This window comes from Manis pentadactyla, chromosome 3 (genome assembly GCF_030020395.1).
Source record: "Manis pentadactyla isolate mManPen7 chromosome 3, mManPen7.hap1, whole genome shotgun sequence".
NCBI lineage: Eukaryota > Metazoa > Chordata > Mammalia > Pholidota > Manidae > Manis > Manis pentadactyla.
Genome location: NC_080021.1, coordinates 195,587,150 through 195,605,880, shown reverse-complemented (window position 1 = coordinate 195,605,880; position 18,731 = coordinate 195,587,150). Strand labels below are relative to the sequence as shown.

Genomic DNA, 18,731 nt, shown 5'->3' with positions numbered 1-18,731 from the left:
CTCTCTTAGTCGGCCAGGGAACCTGCATTGATCCTGGAAATACAGTACATTTTCCAACATCAGCATCACAGACGCCTTTGTGACAGGTTGTATTAATTTCTGTGTCCTGGGTTCACTATGGTCCCAGGTGGCTTTGGATGGATGACCTACCCAGGGTCAGCCAGGCATTTCTCAACTCCTTTCCTAAATCAAACTGTAAGTGAGAAGGTCACACCACAGTATATGAATATGGTGGAACCCACTAAGTTGGCTTTTTGAGTAAAGCTTCACACTTCCATCCATTCTTCAAATGCAGGAATACAGATCTAATGCTTGAATGTACTGTAATTCAACAGTATTTCTCTTAAAGGACAGCTATACAGACCACCTTCCTGCTCTTTTATTTTACCACCTGCTCTTTTTTCATCTCTGTTCTCAGTTCCAAACTTACTCTTTTCTTACTATTTTTTATAGTTTACACATCATTAAATCCCCATCAATTCAAACTGCTACTAAAAGAAGAAATACTAAAATAAACATACATGTAAGGTGAATCATCTTTTCTTTCACAACATGGACTTCCCAAGGATGTAGAGCAAGCAGGACTCCAAGATGCATTCCTAGGCTTCCATCCCTCACGTGAACCCACTGTAGTTTCTGCCTCTCTTTGTTTCATCTCAAATGCTAAAGAACATTTCTAAGCCAGCCTAAGGAATATTAGTTATAATGAATTTTATTCTATCTATAGCAGAACTATTTCAATTAGTAGGTAAGCTTCAGAAATTAAACCAACACATGTATCTTAAAGGTACTTTGGATCAGTAAGTTAAATTCAATGTATTACTCAAGAGAGCTAAAACTAGCAGGTCTATAAGACTTAAGTTTGTATTATAGCCCTATATTCTGCATTGGTGTTTTCTGAGAAATTTTCTTCCTTTCACAACATGGGAAGAACTTTCAACAATGAGATTTGAAGTAGCAATAGCAGAGATCACAGAAATCAAAAATAAAGAAAAAGAGGAAAACCAGATGTCAAAGTGTAATCATATTGTGGAAAGGGATCTATGTGTGGATGTTCTTCAAGGAAAGGTCGGTTCTCTTTCTGCTTTTTGAGTGTCATAATTTACCACCAGATGAACATAAAGCCATACAGGAAAATGAGAGGCTGAACAAATTCTAAAGAAAGCAAAGAGTCTCTTTTACTCTAACCAGTGGGTGCTGGCAGTCACAGACAATCCCAGCTGGTTTCTTTGAAAAGATGCCCACTGTAAATCACATAGCTGAGGAAGGAGAAATAAGATACAGCACAGCTTCCCCATCTGCTGGTCCCAGTTTTACTCTGCACAGTCATATTTACGGGTCTGCTTATTTTGTCAGCAGACATATCCATCCATCACCAGCCTCCACCCTCCCCAATCAGATCTGGTCAGCAGAATGCCCACCTGTCCCTTCCTATCAAACTGACACACTTAGGTTCAAATGAGACAGAAATCATGATCTATCTAGTAACACAGGCCAAGAAATTTCTATTTTAAATATTAGCCTCTACAGTATCATCAAAGTGGTAAAAGAAAGAAAAAACATAAGTCCAGGATGGATGAGAATACTAAAATTTTTACAAAAGCAGTATTTTGAACAATGAAAGATTTATGAACAAAAATTAAACATTTTAAATACATAAACAATGTTAAGGTACCTCAAAGACAATTTAACTCAAATGTTAATTTGTGCTTAAATAGAAACATCCCTAAACTCTTTGTTGTTTTCTTTTCACCAAATAATTTTCAGTTCATTCAGCAAAAAGAAAATTCCCACTTCCTAGAAGAAGGTGAAAGATAAACAAACCATAAAATGTGGAAACTGATTGTAAAATGGGATCATGGAGAGGAAGGAGGGGATGAGTGACAAAGAATAGCACATGCCATGAACTCTGCCCAGGTTACCAGTAAATAATGACTAAGACTATATAATACATCATGAGTCTGCAATGTTACCTTAGCCTTTAAAGCTAAGATTAAGTTCAGCTGAGCAATTTGTACTTTAAAGCTGAGATATGATCCAAAATGTGAACAGACTTAAATTCAGACTAAGGCAACCCTAAATCAGAATATAAGTTCAAGGGATCTTAGTACACACACACACACACACACACACACACACACACACACACGCGCGCGCGCGCGCGCACACACACACATCCTTCCACTCATTTTCTACTTCATGCCATTTTTACCTCATTTTATTTTTGTGTAAAACAGTAGTTAGAATTAAAAGGAGTAGACCATTTTTTCCCTCGCAGAAATTCTTAAACTTGAAAATGTGGTTGGTGAGTGAATTTCATCAGTTTAACTCTATAACCTAAAACATAGTTGCTAAATGAAAAACTTTGTGGTATTTATTACTTGTTAGCTAGGCTGAGATATAGACACCACCAATTACAACTGAATTTGACCTTTTTTAAACATAACTTCACATTAAACTGCAGTTGGAAGAGCAGACCCTACATTAAAAATATTTTTAAACAATAATTTCCTGCAAAACAACATAAATGGTTTATTCTCATTACCAATTTTTTCTTTTCTTTAACTCTTAATTTTTTTCTCTTATTCCAGTGCCTAAGCCTTCTAGCACACTGTTTAATAGAAGCAGGGACAGTATGCATGATGTTTTCTGATTTTAACAGAAAGGCTTCTAAAGTTTTAACATTAAGTAAGATTGCTCACCCTAGGTTTTTGGTGTATTCCCCTTACCAGGTTAAAGAAATTCCAGATCCCTTTTGTTCCAAGTTTCCTAAAAGGCCTTTTGTTTTTCTCTTGGTTAATTATAAAACTTATCCAAAAGAAGTTTTTAATGTCATCTATTGACACAATTATATAGTTTTTTCTCCCTTCAATCTTTTAATATGAGGTTTACACTAATGTGCACACACTAGATAATTCTAGTCATTTGTACTTCATTAGGATTCTGTGTTCAAAGATATACTTTGTGTTTCATTTAGGATTTTGTGTTCAAAGACATAATTTTTTTTTTTTAGTATTGTCCACATCCAGCTTTGTTATAAGGCTCATAAAATGAGTTGCTTGCAGCATTTTTCTCTTCTATTTTCTGACATGGGTGATATAATAAAGGGAATAATCCCTTCTGTGAAGGAATGATAAAACTTCCCTGTAAACTTTCCAGGTCTTTGGGCAGGGAAAAGAGGGGGAAAGGAGTATTTTTGATTACTAACTCAATTTCTTTAGTGAGAAAAGGTTATCTAGATTTCCTTGAGTTGAATTTGACACATACTTTTTCCAGAAAGTTTTTTATCATTTTCACATTTTACCTAATTATCATATTTATTAACTTAAAGTCACTTAGCAATTTTCTTTTTTGAGGGGCAGTGTAACATAGTTAAACTGAGTATCAACTCTAAAGCCAGACATCTTGGGTTTCAGTAATGAATACTGTCTTTAATTTTTCTCTTTTCTTCTTGGTCAATCTTGCTAGATGTCTGTTTCCTAGTTTCTAATTTACTTTTTTAAGATGCAGCATTTGGATTTGTTGATACTGTTTTTTATTTCTTCGTATTATATTATTGTTTTATTAATTTCTTCTCTTGGCTTGCTTCCTTTACTGTCCTGAGGCTGACTGTATTGTCTTTTTTACTTTCTTCAACTGATATCTTATTTTGTTTTTTTTTAAATCCATTTTTTCATGCCTAATATTTTTAGGGCTACAAATTTATCTCTATCCTTTTAAATGCTTCCTGCAAGTTTTGATATGTAGTACATTATCTTTCAGTCCTAAAAAATTTATAATTCTATGATTTCCTTTTTAAGTTGTTAGTTATTAAAAAGAACATTTTAAAGTTTCCACATTTTTTAAAGATGTCTTTAAGTTGTGTTTATGTCTAATTCAATTACATTGTGGTCATACAATGCCATCTATTGAAATTATCATGTAGGTTTTCCCCTTTAATCTGTCAATATGGAAAATTACACACAGGAAGATTTTTATTAGTGTTTTGAAATTTATGAAGATTGCTTTATAATGTAGTACATGATCAAGTTTTATAAATGCTCCACATACTGCAGATAAGAAAGTATATTCAGCATTTGTTAGGTGAGGACTTTAATATATGTGTATATATTATCAGATACACCAAGCCTGTTAATTTTGTTCAGATCTTCAATAGTTTTACTAATTTCTTCTTAATTAATTTGCAGTTTTAAAATAAAAGTATATCAAAATCTCCCATAACTGTGATATGTCAAATATTCATTAAAATTTCACCAAAATATTTTGATATACATATTGAAATGCCATATTGTTAGAGTCATACAAGCTCATGAACATCATTTTTTCCTGGTGGTCTGTAAATTTGTAAAATCATGTCATGCACCTTTTAATTCTTTAACATTATCCCCCTAAAATTCTATTTTGTCTGACACTAAAGTTATAGCACTAGTTTTCTTTGGTTAATAATATTGGGGTATATCTTTTTCCATAACTATAATTTTCAAACTTTTTGTGTAATTTTGCCTTAGGTGTGCCTCCTGCCAAGCATTATATAGCTAAACTTTGTTTTGCTATCCCATTTGATAATCTTTGTCTTTTTATAGCTTAGCTTAGTCTGTTAACATTAACTCAAAATAATAACATATTTGAACATTATTTTAAAGTCTAGAGCCAGACTGTCTGAACTCAAATCCTGGCTCTACCAATTATTAGTTGTATAACCTTGGTCAATCTCTTTGTGCCTTAATGTGCTCATTTATAAAATGAGGGTACTAACAGTACCACAAAGAAATATTAGCAAAGAATGAATAAACAAATGTAAAGTACTTAAATAGTGTCTAACACATACATAGTAAGCTATAAAAATGCTGACTACTGTTATGACTATTCCTACATGTTTTAAGCTTATCATACAATACATAACACATACTTCAATTACTATACTATTGATAGAATATTTGTTTCATGGTCTAGATTATGAATCCTTAAGAGTAGAAACTAGCTTCTGCTCACATCAGAATACTTAGAACAGAGCGTTAGCAAATACATTTTACAAAAATTAAATGTTAAATTATATAGGAACCACACTTAGATGACAGTTTAGTCCCACAGAGGACAAATCCAAATCTATGCACAAGCAGAAACTGCAAATCTCAGAAGTTATAAGGAACCTACCACTAGCACAGAGGGTAGTAGATTTCCTATTAGAGGATTCAGAAATAGCTGTATTACCCTGACAGTCTCAATAAATAGAAGGGCTATTTTCATGGAGGAAGTATTAATAATATGTTAGACATTATGGTGACACTAACATTGCATATGGATAAGAATATGGACTCTGAAATGATACAGTCTTAGATCTGAGTCTGCCTTAATTTCCTCATCCATAAAATGAAGGTGACAATAAAATCTCCCTTATAAACTTGTGAAGTTTAAATGAGATGATGCATATGAAAGGTTGGACAGTGCCTAGCACATATTCAATAGAAGTTATATTTATTAGTAATATTAGTTATATAATATAGTAAATATTCAATAGAAGTTAATTTTTATTATTACTACCTCTCAAACTTCTGACCTCTATTTATATCCACTGATTAAGATGGGAAGGGAAGAAACAACCCAAAGAAATCTGGGGAGCATCTACAGGAACTGTGAAGTTGTGGAATAAAAACTTCACATCATGAAGGTGTATTTGTTATATTCATCATTTTTTTTTACTGGTGACTGGGACTCTGGAGAGGAAAAATATAAAGAATCCAGACAATATTTAAGAACAGAATTTAGATTTAGGTAAAACAATGGATTTAGACTGAAACTAAGGATGGGATGAATATGGGACGTGCGAAGAAAATGCTTGCAATCCAAGTTACACTGTACTGAAGGTGCTATGCTTTGTGCCAGAGCAACATAGTATCTACTACTACAGTAATGATAGGAGCAGTAGTAGCTAATGCTTATACAGTACTTAATGTGTGGCAGGTACTGTTCTAAAGGCATTACATGTATTAACTCATTTAGCCTATTAAATGTTAGAATAAAGCATTTAGGCTTAAGAGTTGAACAGGTCTGACGTTAAATCTTGGTCCTGCCATTAATGGCCAGATGACCTTGAGCAAGTTAACTTCACTCCTCTGAGCTTTAGTTTCTCCTCTCTATCTGGGAGTACCTAACCCACCGGGATAATGGGAGGATTATCTGAGATTATAAACATAAAGTACCTGTCATAGTACCTGATGTCTAGCAGATACCCAGGTAGGTCTATCTTTATTATTGCTGTTAATATTATAATTATTATAAAATCTTAGGACCAAAGACATCGTTCTGAAGGCATACAGAATAAAGTTTTGAAAGGGGGAACTTTTTCTTCCTTTCTGAATTCCTTTTCATCCTCTTAAAAAAATGGCAAGCATTTTATAATATTATTAAGCTTTTCTCAGAACAAACTATACATGAATACAAAGTTGAATATTATAAAGATAAAAAGACTCCTAGACTAGCTCTAAAAGTTTTTACTTTTTTTTCCCTCTAAGAATAGTAGTGATGAAAATACTACAGTTCCTTACAGTAAACAGTACTCAAAAGAATGAAAATGGCATATGGCTGGGGGACTCTTCCAAAGAAACTCTACGCAGCCATCCCCTGTTCTTTTCTCTGCCTTTTAAGGCCATGGTAACATGATAGAAAATCTGGGACTCACACCATCTGTCCAGACAGTTCTATTACTGCTCATTTCTCTTCTTAAATAATCAGAACACTTCACACTTCCCAAACACTGCTATCATAAAGAGCAGTTAAAGCAGAATGAAAGAAGCTCTTTCTATCTAGAAATATAGTGGTTAGAAATGAACAGTTCTTTTGAGGTTTGTGGGTTTCAGATCATATCAGTGATAAGAAATTCAAGCCTTAGAAGGAGATTTAAGAATAACAGGATTATAATACTAGCTCTAGAAATTAACTTTCTTAGAAAAAAAGATGACATTCTCATATGAGTTCTCTTAGATCTGGCAGTTTAATATTGAGATAATTATACAGGTTTCTAATCTATAAATTTCTCATAAGATTAAGAAGAGGAATAGTTTTCTTTACCACTATTATTACTAGTAATATTAATAACAGCAGCTAATAACTACTTAGCACTTAGGACATGCTTAACTCTCTTCAAAACCCTTCTGTATATTAACTCACTTAATCCTTAAAACCACTCTATGTATCAATTTCTATTACTTTTCCTATTTTACACTTGAGAAAACTTAGGCACAGGATTAAATAATTTGCTCAAAGTAATATAGCTGGTAAAATGTAGAACTGGGATTCAAAAGCAAGCAGAATGCCTCCATGCCTTTAATTTCTATGCCATACTACCTTAGAGTTTTTTAAAGTCTCTAAATTATACATTGTTTGCCATCTTGATCATATTTCGAATAAACAAACTGTAGCATGAATGTCAAAAACACCCCCATTCACCTAGCCACAGTGTCAATTATATATTAACTTAATCTGTCTTATAATTGGAGCTTATCCAGCACAAATGCATCTGTTGTCACAAAGCAAAATAATTTCCTACAATAAATAAAATTTTCAAGAATATGCTCCAGGGTCAATGTCAATTTGGGGATAGTTTATGACTTTAACAAAAGGGTTAAAGTTTGGATTACTTTCAAACCCCCAGCACGAGTTTAAACCTTACATGAAGACTCCTTGCTATCAAATAAAAGATTCAGTGACCTCAGTGGGTATGTCAGCAAACCCAGCAGAAACCAGTCTGAGTTTGGAAATTTCTCTTCTGTGTTACAGAACATTCCCCACTGTGCTCAACAGCTCAAATTCATTCCATGACAGAATCCCCAATCCTGACTAGTTGATGAGGTTAATTTATGCTACTGGTCAGATAAAAACCATAGTAATGACAGTAATGATAGTGACTTTACATCAGTAATCATAATATTAGTAATATTAAATAATAACAGTGGCAACCACCATTTACCAATAACTTACTAACCATTATGCTAAGGACCTCATGTTGTCAGGTGTATTAGGGAGGCAGTGGGGAGTAGTGTTTAAAAGCATGAACTCTTGAGACAGGCTGCTGTCTGTCTTTTTCACTTACCTGCTGTGCGATCTTAAACAAATTACTTAAATTCTCATTGTCTCAGAGAATGTCTACCTCTTAAGGTTGTCATGAGGATTAGACATTAACACATGTAAAATGTTCATAATAGGGCCTGACACACCTTAGTACTAACCAAATTTAACAGATGAGATTAATGTTCAGAAAAGCTAAATTAGTTAGGGTATAGCTGAGATTTCCCAGGCCTTCCTGACTCCAAAGCCCACACTCTTTGGGTTCTCATTCCCATTCGTTCTCTCTCAGAACTGAGAATAAGTCAATTGTATGGTAAAAGAGAGCATAGTTATTCTTATGCTATTTTGTCTTTTCTCATCAAAAAATTTTACTATGGCAGCATTAAAAAAAGTGTTAGCAATGCCAATCTAACATACTGTATTCCATCAATTCTGAGACTTCCCCCACCCTCCAATTTTTCCATTTGTGAATCATGTGTCTTATAACTGGCAGTGTTTGTCTACATAAAGTAATGGTGCATGTTAAAATTTGTATCACCTTATCTTTGACCAAATATGGTAGCTGTTAAGCACAATGAGTATCCCTTCGGATCAATCCGCAGTCTGTTAAAAGTGCATGTGAGAGCTTGCCCAGCATTCATGACCTCAGCCTGGTTCAGTCCCAATTTCTTCACCTCCACTTACCCTGACTATCTCCTTACAGACCCTTACCCATTCCCATCAAATTCTCAAGCTCCTACAGCTCTAACAGACAATCAGTTTTTTGGCTCAGGCTCTGGGCTTGGATTTTGCGTTCCTTGTTTTGGTTTTCCCTTTCCAATGACTGAAGGGCTTCTACTCATAATGACTCTGGACTGACAAACGTAGGAGCACTTCCCGCTCACAGACCGTCCCTACAGGCAGTCCTCACTTGGAAAGCATGCCTGGGCCGTGTGGGTAAGCTGAGGAAGGATTAGCTAACAGTGGAATCCTGACAGACTTTTTTTTTTTTCCATTTTCAGCTACTTCCTTATTTCTACCTTCTGAAGTTATTTTTATATCCCCTTTAATAAGTACTTATCTGATTCATACTTAAATTTTTTTCCTGTTTTGGCCTGAGTGCCTCCATTCCACATATGGTCAGTCTCTTCATAGAAGAAAAAAATGTCAAGTTTCACATCATCTTTTCCATGGAAAGATAGTTCCAAGCTGTCTTCTACCTAAGGGAAAGACGAAAACCTTCACAGACTGAAACAAAAGAAATGTAACTTCTTAATTTTAAAAAAAAAAAGATTCTTATGTTTTTAGAGAGAAAGTATTGATTTTTTTTTTTGAGAGGGCATCTCTCATATTTATTGATCAAATGGTTGTTAACAACAATAAAATTCTGTATAGGGGACTCAATGCTCAATGCACAATCATTAATCCACCCCAAGCCTAATTCTCATCAGTCTCCAATCTTCTGAAGCATAACGAACAAGTTCTTACATGGTGAACAAATTCTTACATAGTGAATAAGTTCTTACATGGTGAACAGTACAAGGGCAGTCATCACATAAACTGAGAAAGTATTGATTTTAAAATACATGTTTTCTCAAGTTGAAGCACCTCTGAAGTCGGGATGTATCAGTACCACACCATTGTTAGATTTCTTTCTTAAATGCATATGAAATAATGTTGCCTCTTACAACTGACAACTCAGAGTAAATGACTTAAGGTAGTCAAGTTATAATTGCAGAACATCCTGTTCCTGAATTCTTTTCTGACCAAAGAAGGAAAGGAACCAAACAAAAAGTACTCCCTTTTAATGACCAATTAAACTGTTGGAAAATAAACCTCATCACAATCAATCAATAAATACTTAAGTAAAGTGGTATTACAGGAACTCATATACATATCATAGATCACTTTATTATGTACACGAAAAAAGAAGAAACAACAGTTTAAGGAACAAGGACTTCTGAAAACATTTCTGTAGGAAATTTATTCTACAAATTATGTTCCCACTGGATTTGGTACATCTGTTTGTTATAGCATGTAATAATTATTTCTGCATTTTTTTCCTCCCAATTAGAAAGTGAACTCTTCAAGGGTAAGGACTGTGACTTACTCATCCTTGTATCTCAGGTGCAGAACATTGTAACAGGCATAGAGTGAGTGCTGAGTAAACCTTTGACGGATGACCAGAGTTGTATTGCTTTGACTTTGACCACAGGAAAATATTTTATTAATTTTTTAATAAACTAGAAAGATTATGATGAGGAAAGTAATTTTCCAGTGACTAAATATACTTCTATTTGTTTTCCAGACCAACATCTCCCTGGGAACAAGCAAATTAAGAGTAAGGTGCTTGCATGGCATTTTGGGCTTAGGGTATTAGAATCAAATGGTCTAAAAGGAGATTTCATCTAAGCTATGATGATCTATTAGTAGTTGACCTCTGTGAAAACTGCTATAAAACTGCTATAAACAAGAAATTCAAGTACTGTGTGAAATGATTTTATGTTTTTAACCTTTAGCAATTGACTATTTCATGTTCATAATGATATAATGCCTAAGTAAACTTAAATTAAATGACTCATGAGAAATAATATAACTTCAGGCAGGGTAGGTAGGATTCTGATTATATTAATTATTTATTACATGTTATATTAATTACATATTATAATGTTGTCTAATATATGGCAATAAGTTCATGTGTAAAAATCTAAGATCCTTCTCTCCTCATTGTCAACAGAATGTCTGATTTTCTAGTTTCCTTTAAGTAGTGCAGAAGTTACAAGTGGCAACAAGCTTAAGCTGAACCCATCCTGGCCAATACTGCATGATAAAATGATATATGCAACATTCTTAAACATCTCTGAATTGCTTAATATAAACTCTGCTTTTGAGATATGTCACTTATGAAGTAAAGCAGATTTTATTACTGACCTTCCCAAATTTGTGTTTGAGTGGAAGTCCTGCATCCTGAAATGCTGAAATAATGTCAGATTTATAATCTTGTATAAAAATTCCTAGGTCGACATCTTTACTATAAGGAATAATGTTGCACTGCCGATACCATCCTAAAAAAAAAAAAAGTGACAACTTTTTTAAAAACTGAAGTTTGGAAAAATTATCCATTATTATAATGGATAATCTTTGTTACAATGGATTTTATTTCAGAGTATTAGACTTCCAGAGTACTTTACCAAAATTATTATTTTTTAAATTAAATCTCAAACTAAATCTGTGGTGATAGGAGCCACCTATTGAAGAACCTTTCTTTCATTCCTTCCTTCCTTCATTTTTACTGGTCTGAGTGCTCAGCATCCTCAAAAACTTTCATGATGTATTTTAACTTCTGAATAAACTACCAGCTTTAATAATGTTAACTGGGCTACACATTTAAAAAAATTAAGTTACTTTTGAAATGTTTAATCATAAATCTCTAATGAAAGCTACCTTTAAGACATGCTAAAACAAATAATTTAATTCTTTTGTTTAATCAATATCCCTTTCATGAGCAGTAATTTGTAGAATTTAAAGCTCTGAACAGCTTATGTCTGATGGGTCAGATAAAAAAGAAGAGCAGTATCAACCTTAATTTTCAGCACACCATCAAAAGATATTTCTAGGCATTTTACTATGCATCTACCTTTCAATTAAGTGCTATAATACTTTCTAAAAAAACAAAATTTATACCTTTACATTATTTAAAGCTTCTGGGTTTCCTCTATTATCTTTCTAATCCTTCCAGCCAAATTATTAAAAAAGTAAATTAATGTTTATGATTACCTTTACTAGCATTTCTCCTGGGAGATACTGTTTGGAATTTGAAACTTTAATTTCATTTTAATATAGACCTTTAGAACCATAGGATGGAGTTTCACCCCTAGTTTGAGAAAAATCTATAATCCACACCTATCAAAGAATCATAAACTATTAAAAATGGAAATCTCTTTAAATATCATCTAATCCAAATCCCTCATTTTATAAATGCCTTTAAATTTAGAAAGCCATGGAACTAAAAACTCAAATGATTAAGGAATGACAAATGATTAAGGAGTATTCCTGATGACACAGTCTATTAAAAAAACGGAATGACAAATGATTAAGGAGTATTCCTGATGACACAGTCTATTAAAAAAACAGACTTTGCTTCAAAAAGTTAGCCTTTCCATATATGATAAACTCACAGCTAACATCATACTCAATGGCAAAAAGCTGAAAGCCTTCCCTCTAAGATCAGGTACAAGACAAGGATGCCCACTCTCACCATTTTTATTCAACATAGTATTGGAGGTCCTAGCCACAGCAATAAGACAAGATAAAGAGATAAAAGGTATCCAAATTGTTAAGGAAGAAGTAAAAACATCACTACTTACAGGTAACATGATATTATATATAGAAAACCCTAAAGATGCCCTCAAAAAACTATTAGAACTAATGACTGGATTCAGCAAAGTTGCAGGATATGAAATTAATATACAGACTTCTGTTGCATTCCTATATACTAACAACAAACTAGCAGAAAGGAATCGGGGAAACAATTCCACTTACAATTACATCAAAAAGAATAAAATATCTAGGAATAAACCTAACCAAGGAGGTGAAAGACCTGTACTCTGAAAACTGTAAGACACTCATGAAAGAAATTCAAGACAACACAAATAATGGTAATCTAATCCCATGCTTATGGATAGGAAGAATAAACATTGTCAAAACGGCTATCCCACCCAAAGCAATTTATAAATTCAATGCAATCCCTATCAAAATACCAACAGTTCATTTTCAATGAACTGGAGCAAATAATCCTCAAATTTAAATGGAACCACAAAAGATCCCAAATAGCCAAAGCAATCATGAGAAAGAACAAAGCTGGGGGTATTATAATTCCTGACTTCAAGCTATACTACAAAGCTACAGTAATCAAAACAGCATGTTAGCGGCACAAGAACAGACCCATAGATCGATGGAACAGAATAGAGAGCCACGTATACATGGTCAATTAATATGATAAAGGAGCCATGAATATACAATAGAGAAAAGACAGCCTCTTTAATAACTGGTTTTGAGAAAATTGGACAGCTATATGCAAGAGAATGACTGAATTACTGTCTCACTCCATACACAAAAAGTAAACTCAAAATGGATTAAAGACCTAAATATAAGACATGAAACCATAAAACTCTTATAAGAACACATAGACAAAAAATCTCTTGCACATAAATATAAGCAATTTTTTCCTGGACATATCTCCTTTGGCAAGGGAAACAAAATAAAAAATGAACAAGTGGGACTACATCAAACTAAAAAGCTTCTGTACAGCAAAGGACACCATCGATAGAACAAAAGGGCAACATTTAGTACAGGAGAATAAGTTTGTAAACAATTTATCTGATAAGGGGTTAACATCCAAAATACATAAAGAACTTATACACCTCAACAGCAAAAAAAAGAACCTAATTAAAAAATGAGTGGAGGACCTGAACAGACACTTCTCCAAATAAGAAATACAGATGGCCAATAGGCACATAAAAAGATGCTCCACATTGCTAATCAGGGAAATGCAAATCAAAGCCCCAATGAGATATCATCTCACACCAGTTAGAATGACCATGATCCAAAAGACAATATATAACAAGTGTTGGTGAGGATGTAGAGAAAAGAGAACCCTCCTACACTGTTGGTGAAAATGTCAATTGGTGCAGCCACTGTGGAAAGCAGTATGGAGGTACCTCAAAAACTAAAAATAGAAATACAGTATGACCCAGTAATTCCCCTCTAGGAATTTACCCAAAGAAAATGGAATCCCTCATTAAAAAAAGATATTTGCACCACTATGTTTATCACCATATTATTTACAATAGGCAAGATATGGCAGCTAAGTGTCTATCAATAGATAAATGGATAAAGAAGACATGGTACACACATACAATGGATATTATTCAGACATAAAAAGAAAATAAACCCTGCCATTTGCAACAACATGGGTGGATCTAGAGGGTATTCTACTTGGTGAAATAAGCCAGGTGGAGAAAGACAGATACCACATGATTTCACTTATTTGTGGAGTATAAAAACACTTCTCGTAGACATTGAGAAGTAACTGGTAGTTACAATCGGGAAGACATTGGGGTGTTTGGATGGGGAGAGTGAGGGGATAAAGGGACATAAAAATTCTCAATCATAATATAAGTTGGTCACAGGAATGGTAGTACAGCATGGAGAATATAGCCAATGATTCTGTCACATCTTTCTGTGTTGACAGATAGCAACTGCACTAGTGGGGGTGAGGATTTAATAATATGGATAATTGATGAACTACTGTGTTGTATACTTGAAACCAATAGAAGACTGTATATCAACTATACTTCAATTAAAAAAGAACTATGCCTATACATGTCTAATGATGTTTTCCAAAAATATAAGATAAAAATTCAATGTGATTTAAAAAAAAGTTAGCCTTAAAGCATATATCACATAAATGTGTGAGATGTACTCACTTTTGGTCTACTCTAACTGTAAGCTTCTTGACAGGAAGAACCAGGTGAATTTTCCACAAAGCCTAATAGGTAGGATAACCACATATCCCAGTTTACACCTTTTGTACCAACATAATTACTAACGGTGCTCCTTTTCATTCTCAAAAGTCTCTTGAATTGGACAATAAATTATATGGTAATCCTATAGAAGGAGGAGCAGATTTAACTTTTGTGCAAATACAGTTATAACCAAGAAAGAACACATATAACCAACTACAGCTATAAACAAGAGGTAATAAAACAACAAAATATAAGACTCTAAATAGTTCTAAATCCCAAAGTGTATAGTGGGAAGAGACCCAGAAATCTTTCTCAGATTCTAATAGCAATTTATAACAACTCCAGAAAAGTCTGTATTTCCCCATCTCAGAATGAAGAGAATGTGGTAAGGCAGTGATGGCCAACCAGTGACACTAGCAATGACCTGGGAAGACCTTATGGCACTTCCTTCAATCTTCTTCTCATTAGAAACTTCTGGAGCAATGCAACTTGTTTGTAAGGTATGTAAGTAAAGAAACAAAATAGAGGAATTTTTTTTAAGGCAATAACAATCTTTGGGATAGAAATAATAAAATGCTAATCTAAGGATTACCTGAGAATCAAATGTGGTCTACATGTTCTAATATAAATTTTAAACACGACATAATTTTTGGAAAAGACAAACACAGCCTTCCTAACTCTTTTATGTTTCTGAAATTAATTTATTTAAAAAAATTAATAAATCCTTGCTCCATGCACTATGTTTATTCTGTCTATAAATATGACACTTTGAATATCATTGATATTTTGTCATCTTAAGGAAGAAATGACCAAAAGACAAACTTAGAACACGAATTTTACCTAGACAAGTTCCACTGCTCAGCCAGAACCGTACTCCCAATTTCTCTAATGTTTTGGCTGCCAGTTGCAGCAATTCCTTTGCACTCTTCCGAAAAGCCACAGCTTCCACAGTGTTATCATCAAGGTACTGCTACAGGTAGAATTAAATAGTGATTACAGGCATTTCTAAATTGCTAGGAGCATTTCTGTGACATCTAAATTAAATTTGAAATTAAACCCACATTATGAATTTTTCTATTATAAAAATCAAATCGTAGAGCTTCTTGTTAGTTGCACATTCATTTTATAAAATAAGACTATAAATTCTTGGAGAGACAATTTAAAGGAGTATAACCAGGATTCCCCAAGAATAAGCCTTATGCTTTTATCAACTCCCTCTTCTACCTCACAATTTAGCAAATTAAGCAGTTAGGGGAAAGAAGGCTAAGTGTGTCAGCTACAAGAGTAACTACAGCAAAAGGCATTCAGTGACGTTTTCATCATTCACTGATGCAACTGGTAGTTAGAGACAGTGTAGTAGAGTGAAAGAGCCTAGGATTCTGAATCAGATTCTCTCTGTTCAAGTCTAGCCCCACCTCTTTTTAGTTGGGCATATCACCTCAGAAGAGTACAAGCTCTATAAGGAAAGTGACTTCATTTTGTTTATCACTATATTTCCATTCCTAGAATGTGCCTCAATATCTGCTCAATGAATGAGAGAATGAAAACAAATCTAAGACATAATTTCCTCATCAGTAGTTAAAAGATAATAATTACACTTCGCAGGAGTGCTGTGAAGATTTAACAAGATAATGGGTGACAGAAAAATGTCTCACAAATTGTATAGTTCTATACAAATATTGTCATTAGTCTTCCTGCTTTTTTGATTTTCTTCATTTTTTTCTGATTTTCTTCTGATTTCTTTAGGGTATTCTGGAACTGAGGGAAGCACTATAAATTCTTCATCGATGCTTCACACTTACAGGACAAAAGCTAAGCTTCCCAGCATGGCAGACGAGGGCACTCAGGTCCTGGTCCCTGACTGCTGGACTAGCCTCATCTCCACCCTCCTGCTTCATATGACAGCAATAACTTCTACCTCCCCACATATATCACATTTTTTCAAGCTTCTGTGCCTTTATACATATTGTTTCCTTAGATTGAAGTATCCTTGACTAACAAAACCTTTCAGCTTTCATGTCCACCCTCTGAGAAACATTCCCTGATATCCCAGGAAGACATGTATTTATTCTCCCCATGCTCCTCTTTATTTCAACATTTAGAGAGTAAAGGGTTATGTCTGGTACTAGATATAGAAAGACAAATAAAGTAATCTGTTCAATGATCTTATAATAGGTACCACTTATATATTCTTTTACTATAATTCTTACCATATTTAATTCTAATTGTCAATTTTATTTATATTTCGTCCATTAAGCTATAAAGATGTTTCCTCAAGGGCAGGTACTGAATCTCTCCATCACTGTATCTATAAATTAAGAATGGTGCCTGACATATAATATGTGAGCAACACATTTTGATAAATGGGTAAATGAATAAATGACTGACTAAGCCCCTCCCATGCCTACAATATCCTGTCATTGTTTTACAATACAGTGCCAAGAAACACAGTTCTAGAAGGACTACTGGGATCTTAAGCAAAAAGTATCCCTAAGAAAAAAGGGGGGTTCCTAAAGATAAGTTGCCTTCTCCAGAATATGCAAAGTAAACAGGATCTCTTCACAATGAAAACATCCTTAGAGCCACAGTTTCTCTTAGAACATATGACTAGAATGAAAGGTGCATGTTCCTATCTTTGTTATAACAGGAAGAGCCCAGAGCTAGTAGTTTGGAGACCCAGGATTAGCCTGTGCTCAGCCAATGACAGTGTACCTAACATCCTGAAACCTCAGTTACCTAATCTGTTGAAGGAAAATCTTTGCCTTATTTCAGAGTGACTGAAGGATCAAACTAAACAGCAGATACGAAAACTCTTTGTGCTCTACGAAAATATTACATCTGATAATTATGTCCTAGTGAGGCTGCCCTCTGCATGGCCATACTCCCACCTCTGCACACTGTTTCTAACACTTCCAGAAATCCCATTTCTTAGAATTGAGCCCTGTATGTGTTAAAATGTATATACACATACACCTACATCTTACACAGCTGTCATGGACTTTAAAAATTACAGTATGTATACCTTGTTTCATTTTTTAAAATCTTATATAAATCTTGGGATTACCATGCTTTTACAAAATGACAAAATCCTACATTAAATATCATATACATTTACTCTCTCCTGTTCAGGCAACCTTTCCCCAAACCTTCCCCCAAAATATAAATTAATAGTAATATGATAGAAGGTACCTACACATTTTATAGATGAGGAACCTAAGGCTCAAAAATTTGCCAAAGGTCTCAGAGCAAATTAGTGGAAGAAGGAGGACAGGAATACAGCTATCTAGATTTTGTCAGGCCAAGTACCAGACATATGCACACTGTTCTCTGATTTTTCTCTGGAATTCAACATGCTGGAGCTCATTAATTATCTTCTGATGGCTGTCACTGAAACAAAATCAAGTTCTGGAAAATGTATATTGTCCTGATTCTAAACTTCTTGGTAAATTGAGAAAATAATTAAAAGGCAATAAAGTGAAAGACCTATACCCTGAAAACTACAAGACACTCCTAAGAGAAATTAAACAGGACACTAGCAAATGGAAACTCATCCCACGCTCTTGGCTAGGAAGAATTAATATTGTCAAAATGGCCATCCTGCCTAAAGCAATCTGCAGATTCAATGCAATCCCTATCAAAATACCAACAGCATTCTTCAATGAACTGGAACAAATAGTGTTAAAATTCATATGGAACTACAAAAGACCCCGAATAGTCAAAGCAATCCTGAGAAGGAAGAATAAAGCAGGGGGGATCTCGCTTCCCAAATTCAAGCTCTACCACAAAGCCACAGTAATAAAGACAATTTGGTACTGGCACAAGAACAGACCCATAGACCAGTGGAACAGAACAGAGAGTCCAGATATTAACCCAAACATATAATGGTCAATTAATATACGATAAAGGAGCCATGGATATACAATGGGGAAATGACAGGCTCTTCAACAGATGGTGTTGGCAAAACTGGATAGCTACATGTAAGAGAATGAAACTGGATCACTGTCTAACCCCATACACAAAAGTAAATTTGAAATGGATCAATGACCTGAATGTAAGTCATGAAACCATAAAACTCTTAGAAAAAAACATAGGCAAAACTCCTTGGACATAAACATGAGCAACTTTTTCATGAACATATCTCCCTGGGCAAGGGAAACAAAA

The 18,731-nt window shown here is 34.2% G+C and overlaps 1 protein-coding gene across 3 annotated transcripts in view; it reads right to left on the bottom strand.

Moving 5' to 3' along the window:
* FKTN (fukutin) overlaps positions 1-18,731 on the bottom strand; it is a 48,637-nt gene that overhangs the window by 6,066 nt on the left and 23,840 nt on the right. For all 3 annotated transcript variants that reach the window (XM_036903298.2, XM_036903300.2, XM_036903301.2), the window contains 3 exons: positions 15,411-15,540; positions 10,975-11,108; positions 9,136-9,263 (listed from right to left, as the gene is read on the bottom strand). In XM_036903298.2, coding sequence (XP_036759193.1) covers positions 9,136-9,263; positions 10,975-11,108; positions 15,411-15,540 — 392 coding nt within the window. The remainder of the gene's footprint in view (positions 1-9,135; positions 9,264-10,974; positions 11,109-15,410; positions 15,541-18,731) is intronic.